At 41.5% G+C, this 11871-nt stretch overlaps 1 protein-coding gene across 2 annotated transcripts; it reads left to right on the top strand.

Annotated features, from left to right (window-relative positions):
• Window positions 1–1568: 1568 nt before the first annotated feature.
• Window positions 1569–11040, top strand: PIGA (phosphatidylinositol glycan anchor biosynthesis class A). Of its 2 annotated transcripts, XM_075428854.1 has the most exons (6): window positions 1569–1607; window positions 1879–2543; window positions 3124–3256; window positions 4348–4480; window positions 5882–6088; window positions 7842–11040. In XM_075428854.1, the coding sequence occupies exons 2-6, from the start codon at window positions 1883–1885 to the stop codon at window positions 8139–8141; spliced, it is 1434 nt and encodes a 477-aa protein (XP_075284969.1). In that variant the 5' UTR covers window positions 1569–1607; window positions 1879–1882; the 3' UTR covers window positions 8142–11040. The 2 variants fall into 2 exon arrangements, with proteins under 2 accessions (XP_075284969.1, XP_009938968.2); XM_009940666.2 differs by lacking the exon at window positions 1569–1607 and having other exon boundaries at window positions 1853–2543.
• The last annotated feature ends 831 nt before the right edge of the window (window positions 11041–11871 follow it).

Here is an 11871-nt window from a genome sequence, read left to right as displayed (position 1 = left end):
GACAGCCCACAAGAAGAACCAATATTAAAAAAAAAAAAAAATCATTTTCCAAATAATTAAAACCATAAGTACTGTTTTTCTGACAGTTAAAATTGGAGTTACTAGTACAGCCTGATTCTTCAGGGCAGCCTGACACCAAAGGAGGTCACCACAGTCATTTACCAAGGATCACACCACAGGGTGCTCCAGCTGAGAACCTCCAAGTGCTTTCCTCCTTCTCCTGGCACTTCTTTGGTTTTTTTTCCTATACGCTTTACACCCAGGCTGCAGTTTCTTCTGAGAACTACAACCCCTACGGCCCCCTGGTTCCTGGTCTCTTCTGCTTCCACAGCAGGATACCTGCCACTGAGGGTAAGAAGCCTCCACGCTTCTGGCCTCCTACTCAGCTTCTCATCCTGAAATTCAGGTTCTTGCCACCCGGGAGGAGCACCTGATGATGAAATCAGATGTGCCAATATTGGTCTCGCCTTTCTGAATGCATGAGGAAAATTCAAAAAATGAGCAATGTTTTTCTTATTCAGCACACTAACATCTTTCAGTCCCTAGAATGAAGTGCTTTATTTTCTCCATGGTCTTTCTTGGGATCAGTGCCTCCAAACCATGTCTGTCCAAGTTTCAACCTAACCAGGAATCCAGCTAGCACTGCAGCCTATGTCAGCTTGTACCATCACTCACAACACACACATTTGCATAGAAGTGGTGACAGAATCAAATCCAACTAAATTCATATCAGATATCTTGGCAAGGAGAAGTAACTGCCACACATAATTCTGGGAACACATAGGCAAGGTACGAACAACCCTAGCCTGGTGAGGTAACAGCCTTCTTGGCAGTCAGCAGCAGCCGGGCCGGTGCTGGGGCTGCTAACAGCTGACTGCAAAGCTCCTTGAGCAGACCAGAAATACACAGCCAGGCGATGCCAGCCCGGGGTGTCAGAGCACAACGCACACAACCCAGCCGCCTTTCCCAAAGTTCAAGCTCCTGGACTGTCTGCAAAAATCACGGTATTTTTATTTTCGCTCAGTGAGAGCAAGCTTCCAGCACTCGTGGCAAAAGACTTGAGAACATTTCGGGTGCACCAGCTGTGACCGAGCCAAGGAGTACACCAGATGGGCTTCGCCACCGAGGGCAGGGCAAAGCCTTTGGAGTTTTCAGGCAATTCTACCACTCCACCGCGCGCAGCTCACTCTTTTTCACCACTTTGGCGCTGAATCACTGCGTTTTTTCGCGTAGAAGATTTTTTTGGACTGCGGCCGCCCGACTTCCCACCGCGGCAAGGGCAAGGCCGCTGCAGCAGAGCGGGCTGCCCGCTGCCCGGGTCCCGGCCACCGCACCTGCACGGCACCTCAGGCGACGTCAGCTCAACGGCTTAGCCCGGCCGCCCCGCTCCCACCGCCTCCCCTCCCGCCGCGCTCGCCACTCCCCCCCGCCACTCCCATTGGCCGCTTCTTTTCCCGCGTGACGCAGTTCCGGGCGGCGATTGGCGGCGGGGCTCGGCTGCGGAGGGGGGGACTGGAATAGCCGTGCGGTTGCCGTGGCGACCGGGCGGCCGTACCCGGAAATGGGAGGGTGCCGGGACGCGCCGAGGGAGCGCCGGCGGCCGGCAGGTACGTTACGTGCGCGCGCGCGAGAACGCACGCCCCCCCCCCCCCCCCCCGCGCCTCCAATTCACCAGCCCCCCTCCCCCCGCTCCCTCGAGGCGGCCGCTGGTTGCCGGGGCGATCGCCCTCTTAAAGGGCCCGCGGCGGTGGAGGGAGGGAGGGATGGCCGGGCCCGGCGGCGGCGGAGGCGGGGTGGGGTCCACCGGCGGTGAGCGGGCCGGGGGTCCCTCGCGGGCGGCCGCCGTCGAGTGATGGCGCCTTGCGTTTCCCCCGGCAGGAGCATGCCCGGGATGGCGGCCGGGGTCCCGGCGCGGGGGTCGCACAGCGTCTGCATGGTGTCGGACTTCTTCTACCCCAACATGGGGGGTGTGGAGAGCCACGTGTACCAGCTGTCCCAGTGCCTCATCGAGCGGGGCCACAAGGTGCTGGTGGTCACTCACGCCTACGGCTGCCGGAAGGGCGTCCGCTACCTCACCAACGGCCTGAAAGTCTACTACTTGCCCCTGGAGGTGATGTACAACCAGTCCACGGCGACGACGCTCTTCCACAGCCTGCCCCTGCTCAGGTACATCTTTGTGCGGGAGAGGGTCACCGTCGTCCACGCCCACAGCTCCTTCTCCGCCATGGCCCACGACGCCCTCTTCCACGCCAAGACCATGGGGCTGCGGACGGTGTTCACCGACCACTCCCTCTTCGGGTTTGCCGATGTCAGCTCGGTGCTCACCAACAAGCTCCTGACGGTGTCCCTCTGCGACACGAACCACATCATCTGCGTCTCCTACACGAGTAAGGAAAACACGGTGCTGCGAGCGGCTTTGGACCCGCGGATAGTCTCCGTCATCCCCAATGCAGTCGATCCCACCGACTTCACTCCGGACCCGACGAGGAGGGATGACGGTGCAATAACAATTGTCGTTGTCAGCAGACTTGTTTACAGAAAAGGTAATGCGGGATAACACGTAACTGTATTTTGTTGGTGTTTTTTTTTTTTGTCTTTAGGGTGTGGTAGGAAAGTTCTTGGTTAAGTACCACTTGCCCTGTGCCTGTGGTATGGACCGCATGTGACGCGGGAGTCTGGCTGCTCTGTAAGGTGATGGTTCTGAGCTTTCACGTCTGTGAAAGCTTCTTCCAGAAAAAGAAATGTGCGTTTCATTTTGCGCATGTTGGGTTCAGAGGTGTATTTCGTTTTCAGTATTGAAGATACTGAAATTTGTAAAATGGAAGGTTTGGCTTACATTGGGGATATGATTTAGGCCCTACTCTATATATAGTTAGAAATGTTTTCACTGTTTTTTATTTAATCAAGCAACAGCAACTTAAGTGATCAATGACTTTTTTTCATAGCTGTCTCCCAATAGAGCACAAGTTGTCTTATTCTCAGAATTTTGTGTTCAGCAGAGTAACTATCCTCAAAAGTCTTTTTTTTTTCCTTCTCTTGAGTAGAGTTATAGCAGTAGGCTACATCACGATGAGTTCTAAAATCAAATACCATAACAGCTTATCCTAAATTTTGTACTCTTAGGTATAGATTTGCTTAGTGGTATAATTCCTGAGCTCTGTCAGAAATATCCAGAGTTACACTTCTTAGTTGGAGGAGAAGGACCAAAACGAATCGTGCTGGAGGAGGTCCGGGAAAGATACCAGCTACATGACAGGTTTGTTCTGTGCATGTCTATGACCCTTCAATGTACTTCGTGAGTGGGGAAAACAATAGCAACACCTTTTCTGCCTACCTCCCTCCCCAAAAAAAACCCAAACCCCAAAGACTTGAGGCTGGAGAAGGTGAGAACTATTGAAGGCAAGGCAGATAGACCAGACACTATCTGAACACTTACGGAGTTGGACTATGACTCTGCAAGTTAATTCATATCAGTAGACACTGTATGAGCCTTCACTCGGGTCGGAGAAAAGCTGACATAGACGTGAATTAATCATATTCTTCTTTGAAACTGTGATGCTTGGATCACATATTATGATACGGCATAAGGTGTTAGCTAGTTTGTGTCACTGCTAGTAATTTATTTGTTTATTTTATTTTATTATTTCAGTATGAAACTCTTCAGGGTAGTGCTTATCTAGAGTGTGTTCTTGTGGTGCTACAAACATGTTCTTCTGGTGCTACGGTGTTATCAAAGTGTTTCTGTGGTGCATATGCATTTGTGTATTTCTTTGGTGTTTTCTTGTTGTTCAAAGACAGTTTTATGTGACAAGGACAAGGTCCTTAATTTTCCATTTCCTTTTATTGTTTTCTGTTGCCTGTTCCGTACTTCAGTCAGTGATTCCTCTGGAGGGACAGTAGAATTGTTACTATCATTCTTATCTCGCCCTTTTCTGTTTCCCGTATCTCTTCAAAACAATAGGTCCTGATCATTGTATCCTAAATACTTCCCCCACCTCAGACTTTGAGATTGTTCAGACCTTACACTGAGAATTCAGATAATACATCTAAACAAAGAAAGGATAACAAAATTATTAATTGCATGAAGCCATATTCTCTTACAGAACTAGAAAGCTCGGTAGCCCAGGTTTATTTTTCAGAGGTTTCTTTTGGTGTGAAAATAAGAAGCAGAGTCATCTATTTCTTCATTGCTGGAAAAATTGAGAGAAAAGGGAACAAACGTGTCTGTGTTCCTAATCTCACTATGAAGTGTGAATTGTTGGTACATTTTTCAGATATGTGTAAATTTATACAGCATTATTGCAGTCCAAATCTAGTGTTTATCTAATTTTTTTTTCTTATACACAGGGTACGTCTCCTAGGAGCCTTGGAACACCAGGATGTAAGAAATGTTCTAGTCCAGGGGCATATTTTTCTCAACACTTCCCTCACTGAGGCCTTTTGTATGGCAATTGTGGAAGCAGCAAGCTGTGGTTTACAGGTAAAAAAAAAAGAAAGTTCATAGTGATTTAGAACACATGTATCCAATTTAAACAAAGTTACGAAGTTCATGATTAAATAATATGTACCTGTAATTTTGTCTGAGGCTCTGTCTTTACAAAGGTGAGCAAATACTATCCCCGTTTACAGATCACCTGGAAGCTGAGGCAGAAGGGTTAACCAAAACTGCTTAAACTTGTGCAGAATGTGGAGTAACATGTAGATCTTCTAGCTCTCAGGTCTCTGAACTAACCGGACTGCCTCTCCAAAATGCTTTTTTCTGTGTATGCCTTTACAAAGTTTTGGGGTAGTTGATGTTCATGAAGGTTTACTTTGACAGTACTTTAAGAGGAGTTCCAGAAAGTGGCCCATGACCATGGGTGACTTTGGTCAGTCAGGCACATCGAATTACCAGACTAAAGCGTTGTACTGGAACCATTTTCTTTCTGCACCAAGAACTGATATTTGTTTTCTTATGTTAACTGAGGATGTATTTGCCTTCCTGTATATGGATTCAAGATAAGAGTTGGAGAGAGGAAAAAAAAGTAAAAGCCCTTTCTGGCTAATTAACAACTCAGACTGACAACTCAAAAAAAGTTAAATCAACAGCCACAGAGAACTGAGATTCTCACATTAAAATATAAAGAAACTTTTTTTTTTTTTAAATACTGATAGATAAAAGTATCTGATATACAAGAAGTATAGAAAATGTGAGGTACTTTTTTTTTACTCCAGTATCTTTTGACAGTAGTTACTGCCTAGTTGTGGTAGTTATTCCTCTGCCATCCGTTTTCCTCTGTAGAGGTGGGGAAGTTCTGCAGTTTTCTTACTGTTGCCTGCTGTTTAGAGATGGTTCCATAATGTGAGTCTCAGTAGTTTCTGATTTCCCTTTAAAAATAATTCATATTAAAATTACTGAACTTCGGAAAAATTCTTGTAAATGTTCAGTAGCCTAGAAAGCGTAAACTGAAGGTGGGTGTGGTAAACCGGTCCTTTCCAATTAGAGGTTACAGTTTTGACGAGGAACTGTGGAGAGAAAATCCAGAATCTGGTTACACAGATTTAGTTGTGTACTGTGACAAACACCTTTGGGAAAGATGTCTCATAAAACACTCACTGAACCAAGTCCTCTGTCTTGTCATGCTAATAAAAAATCATTCTGAACATCGTTAAAGGCGATTTGCTATGTTAATTCTTTTCTAGGGCCTAGACCTTCAGTTTGCATACAGGTAAAATTCCCAAAGCGTGATACCAGTCTTTGCCTTTATGGCAACCACTCGTACGGTTTTTTTCCCCTCCCCTATTCATCTTAAGTACTGCATCTAAACAGCATAATAGCAGTGTCATCCCTCTCTTTTATTGTTATGCAGCATATGTGCTATTTCTTTTGTTTCTTTCAAAGGTGGTGAGTACAAGAGTTGGCGGGATTCCTGAGGTACTTCCAGAAAATCTCATTATTTTATGTGAACCCTCCGTGAAATCTTTGTGCGATGGATTAGAAAAAGCTATTGCCCAGCTCAGATCAGGAACACTACCATCTCCGGAAACTGTTCATAATAAAGTAAAGACATTTTATACATGGAGGAATGTAGCAGAGAGAACGGAGAAAGTAAGTATAGCCACTTCTTTTAAATTCTCTTAAAGTACATTTCTGAAACAGCTGCTTCTTTAAAACATTACTATGTATAGCTCTGTGTAATCTTTCAGTGTAATTTTTCAGTGTGTTTTCTGTCAAGCACACATGGTTTAAAAAGGTTCAGAAAATACATTTTTTTTCCCCCTCCCAAATACAACCCTACATGGGTGGGTTTTTTCTATTTGCATGTTTTTCTGTGCCATAGCTGCTGATCAATATTCTAAAGAGCATTCTAGATCTTTAGTTACATTTGTACTCATATTTTTTTTCCAGTCTTCACGTTAAGTAACTTTTCTGGCATAACTGGAAAACGTGCTGTATAAGATGTATGAAAAGACACAGTTCATGGTGAAGTTTTGTCTGCCACGTGCTAACAAGTGGTTTATAATTGTGAGAGGTAGGTTAATGCCAGTAGGCTGAACATAGCTGAATTTACATAAGCTATGGATGTAATGAAAATAAATTATCACACTTTTGAAATCATATTTCAGAATTAGAACTGTGCTGCAGTGTAAAAGCTCTGCTGTTAGTGAAGAATGTTAACTGCAATGACGTTATAAACGCCTGTGGAGATCTGTCGCTTCTGAGTTCAGCCCCCCTGTTTTAAGCAAGAGTGGCTGAATCACGTTCCTCTTTATTACACTGTAATGTACTCAGATATATATTTCTTATAAGTCTCCTTGAAGTATCAGGTACAACCAGTTTATTTTATCATTTTTCAAGTACTGTCAGTACAATTCATTTTATGATTTTGTAACTGCAAGCAACATTTCAATTGCAAAGTTTTTATGGAAGTTAGTCTATGTTTCAGTTGTCTTTTATAATACTTTCTTAAAACAAAAAGAAAACCAAAATAAAACAAACAAACAAAAAGCCCCCACAACCCTGTGAAGTAAAATGTTAGTATAATTGGAAGTATGCATGGAACTTACGTTGTACAAAAGGCAGTTGGTGGTTTGTTAGCTCATTGAGAAGTTTTCTGTACGATGAAGTCTGTAATGTTCTCAAGGAAAAAGCTCTGTATCCTTTAAGCCTTTTTTGACACATATGTCAAAATGTGTCAGTGCCTATTTTGATACTGTGTAGTGGGTATTTATGGTTCTGTTCTATGAAACACAGGACTCTTTTTTTTTTTTTAGTGGTTAAGGTTAATATGTATATTAAGTCACTAGTAGCATGTATTTCCTTTTCATGTTTATTGAATTTTAAGAATTTTACTAAGAATTGCCAGTGTTTCTTTAAGTATTAATCAGCATCCTATTATGATTTGCTTGATTGTTCAAATACAGAGACTTGGAAGATTGACAACTCATGAATTCATGCATCTTTGTGTTGAAAATCTCGTAATTGCATGTTCAGACTCTTTTCCTATGACTGGAGTCAAGAACAGATTACAACCCATTCAATTAATTAAAAAAACCCCACACCTCTTTAGACAACATTACATGAGAGACAAACTATGCAGCCTTCCTATTTAATTAAATACTCTTGAGGTCTGTCAAAAAAGTAGAACATTTCTGCTCCTTTTTCTCCTTATATAAACTAATGAACAGTACTCATAAATCAACATTTAAAATCTGCAAAACTTTTTGGGGCTAATATTTGTCCCATCTAGTAGTCAGGAGTAGATAATTTATTTTGCACGCTGACAACAAAGTACTGCCTGGTTTTTGAGGTAGAGGCAATGTCGTTTTAAGGTCTTACTTTCTGTCTTTTCTCCATTTAGGTATATGACAGGGTTGCAGATGAAGTGGTTTTACCAATGGATGAGCGACTTAACAGACTGATGTCTCACTGTGGCCCAGTGACTGGGTGTATTTTTGCTTTTTTTGCTGTTCTGAACTTCCTTTTCTTGGCGTTTTTGAGGTGGATGACTCCAGACTCTATTATTGATGTTGCAATAGATGCCACAGGACCTAAAGGTGCATGGACTAAACGGTATTTTTTGGGGAAAAAAGGAAGAATTAATGAACTTTCAAGCTCCTATAACTCTCGAATGGAGAGGAAAGAACACACTGGCCACTAAAGGCTTTAATGCTTGCTGATAGAGACATTACTCTTAAAATTCTTCAGTTTCTTTCTGAAGTTCATGGAAAGAAGCTTGGTTAAATGTGCTACCTCAATTTAGGATTATGTTTTAATTTAGTCTTGGATTCATGCAAATTTAGGGACATCTCTTTTGCACTTAAAGCTGGGAGGGGAACGTGGGTTTTTATATGTGTCAAAATACAAGATTTTTCTCCACAACTTGAATATTGCGGAAAGTGACTGTAAACATTAACGGTATTCAGGAAAGCGGGACACAAAAATTATTAGGTTACAGTAGTCCCTGCTAATTCCTGATATTTACTGTGATTTTTATTTTGAGACTTATTTAAAAATATTTAATTAAAAACCCAACGAAACACACCTGTTCTGTCCTAAGATGAAAATGACACTTGAAATTAGTCATGAAGTCTCTTAGCATGGAAATCGCAGAGACTTAGTTCTAGCACTTATGTGCTAGTGACAGAGTTTTGCCTGCATAGCGTTATTATTTTTAAGTTCTTCCCTAGCCAAAATTTGATCATCCTGTTGCTAGATCAAAACTCCATACTGAATTTTTGATATTTTCAGAGGTGCTAATTTTGTTCACTTACGTGTGTGAAAGTGATGTAAAGCTTATGGCGTTATTTTTAAAGTGCATAGGTGAAGAAATTATATAATTTAGAGATGATACAGCCGTCAGAAACAGCTCAGGCCTGAAAACTCCTCCAGCAGACTATGCCAAAGTGTGAAGTAACGTATGTGTGTGTGCACGCACATGAGAGAGAGACACCACTGTGAAGGGCTTAACAAGCACCATCGTGCTCACTGGCTCTTTCCCCTCCCACCTCACCACTGTATTTTTATTTTTTTGGGGTTTTTTTTTTGCCCCTTTTTTACCTTCCCCTTACTTATGACCAAAATGGTGTTTCAGTCCATCTCTGGGAGGGACAGTGTTCAGTGTGCGTGATTTCACCTAGACCACATCAAGAGACACTGTCAGGGAGGTTCTGCAAGTGAGATCTTGGGAAGGTATCCCTTAAATGGAAATAACCAACAGGTATGCTTTCCATGGGGGAGGCAGGTGGAGAAACAAAAAAAGAGGGGAAGAAGAACAGTCTCCTTGCATCTGTTCACAGTCCTAAGTAATCTGTAGCTGGGACAATAGGCAGCACAGCATATGAATGTGTGAGAGGAGGCATTGATTTCAGTGATGTCAACCACCTCTAAAACTCCCCCCTGCCTAATGCACTGGATTAATTTCTTTTTCAAGCATCACTGAAGACTAAAAATCTTAGGATTTTATGGCTCTGAGTATTATGTAGTGTTGGACACTGTATTAATACTAAAACTGTGCAATAGGAAAATACTGTTTCCAGACCCTTGTAGGGCAGTATTTAAAACGCAACTTCATCAATATTGTCCTGTTTGTGTAGAGTTGTAGATACCCTAACATCTGACACTTTATAACTTCATTGAACATATTTTCAAGAAACACAGAACACTAATGTGAAATAAATGCCATATAAAAAGTCTATTTTCTTTTACTAGAATTTTTAGCGTTTGATATGTAGCGTACAATATGCATTGTATTACAATTTGAATTTTTCAAACTCTACATTAAAAGTGGAGGTCAGCTAAAATGGTGCCACACAGATTATGGATAAATGGATGGGATTAAGGTAATATTTTACCTTTCAAAGTTACTTTTTTTTTTTTTAATAAGTAACATTCATGTTTGTTACAACTTTTTTAAAAAAATACTGACTGTCATTCCAGGGAAATGTTACATATACAGATATTTTGAATAATGTTTCGTTGATTCTAGTTTATTTCTTTTTGGTTTCCTGCAACATCTAGATACAGAAATAAAGAGGATTGTGAGAATCTATTCAAAATACTTCTCACTTTTCTTTTGTGGAACATTATGTACATATTAACAACATAATAAAACCTTTTTATAGTCTTGTTTACAAGACAGATTTACAGTTTATCTTAAAGTTTATTTACCTTTCCATAAAGAATGGGTATTTTTATTAATATGTGGGAACATACAATTAGAAAGTACAGAAATATACTCCATATTGCTGCTTCCCATGGCTGGTGGTTGGACTTCTTATGTGAAAGGTAATGGTTGAAAAACATTCTGCACAAGCTGCCACAAAAAATTAAACCATAACTGGTTTAACTGCAAATATGCTGTTTCTCAAGTAATGCAACTTGCATTGCACGCAACTCCTTGCGGGACTGATTCACTTACCAGCCTTGTGCATTGGAGTAAGAGATGATGTCACTGAATCATTTAGAGTTTTAAAAAGCATCAGTGGGTGAAATTGAAAAGTTTGAATAAAATAACAGCAATAATAGAAAAAAATGAACAAAGTTCATGAGTGTATTTTAGGAGTAGGTATTTAGAAATGAATAACTATTTAAAAAATCTAAAATGGTTCAGTTGTGCTTGTAGGTAGCATTTGCTCATTGTGAAATACTAAGGAAAAGTTACCACATAGAGAGTGATACTGCCTGTGGTACGTCTTGCGTAGAGCAGAGCCTCCTGTCTGAGGGAGGAGGGAACACCCAAAAACCTTCTACACAGAAGGTCCCCTCCTTTCATAGAGGGGACTGTTGATCTGCAGTGAGATTCTGCCCCACGGGCACAAGGAGAAATTGTGTTTCCAATACATTATATGCTGACACTGTGAATTAAGGTAGAGACGCGTGTTCGGTGATTGACAACTGTATGTTAAACCAGACCAAGTATCAAGCAAAGTATGAATGTAAGATTTGCCTTTCAGATTGTGTTTTAGTGGCTGTGGATACATCTGTAAGACGGTAAATGCACTGTAACGTACTTATTTTTGTGGTCAAGTTTTTCTGCATCTTTTTAAAATAAACTTACTTTCTCCCCTTTTGATATTTATTTCTCTTCGCTAGTCCTTTTTTTCATATATGCTTAGGCTTATACACAAATAACTGTAAAAGTGCATCTTTTTGATGCTCCAGTAAAATACAGACTTTATGTAAATAGATATAAGAACAATCAATCTCAAAAGAAAATGGTTTTACATACTTTTTTAAAATTAAAAAGTATTTAAATATTTTTAATATTTGATTTGTTATCATTAAACTACTCTCATCATATTTGCTGTACATCTTTTATGACACTCAGTTGTACGTTGACTTCCACAGTTTTTCTTAATTACTTGAGCATTGACATAGTCAGATAAAAGGTGGATTTTTTTTTTTTTTGTTAAGGGAACAAAACTAAAGGCAAGACGCTGTTACACATCTGAATTTAACCATTGTACTGAAATTACACATTTTTCTTGTAAATTTAACAGGTAGATCAGATTATTTTCAGATTCTGGCTTACTTCAATACTGGCTTAACTCTGGAGGTGATATTGGTGTGGGATTCGTTGAAATTTAACCATGCATGAGTTGGTTGTCTAGTACACATTGGCTCTGTGAGCAGGTTGTTTAATTGGGAGGGACTGGTGGCCTGCGGCTGGAGAAGGAGCCATCCCCTGCTAGTGCAGGCGTTGGAGGCAGATGGAAAATTAATTACCTGCTGGAGTTTGCCATCTTCCTGCCCAGGCAGCAGCAGGAGTTCAGATAAGCAGACCTTCCGTGGCGCGCTGGGTGGCGGGTGGGTGAGAGGAGTCCCGCATCTGCTCGTTTGAGAGCAACTGGTGAGTCACGACACGCATCCGCTTTCAAAACCAGGGGTGT

Source organism: Opisthocomus hoazin, chromosome 1 (genome assembly GCF_030867145.1).
Source record: "Opisthocomus hoazin isolate bOpiHoa1 chromosome 1, bOpiHoa1.hap1, whole genome shotgun sequence".
Classification (NCBI taxonomy): Eukaryota; Metazoa; Chordata; class Aves; order Opisthocomiformes; family Opisthocomidae; genus Opisthocomus; species Opisthocomus hoazin.
This window is presented reverse-complemented; position numbering and strand designations above follow the sequence as displayed.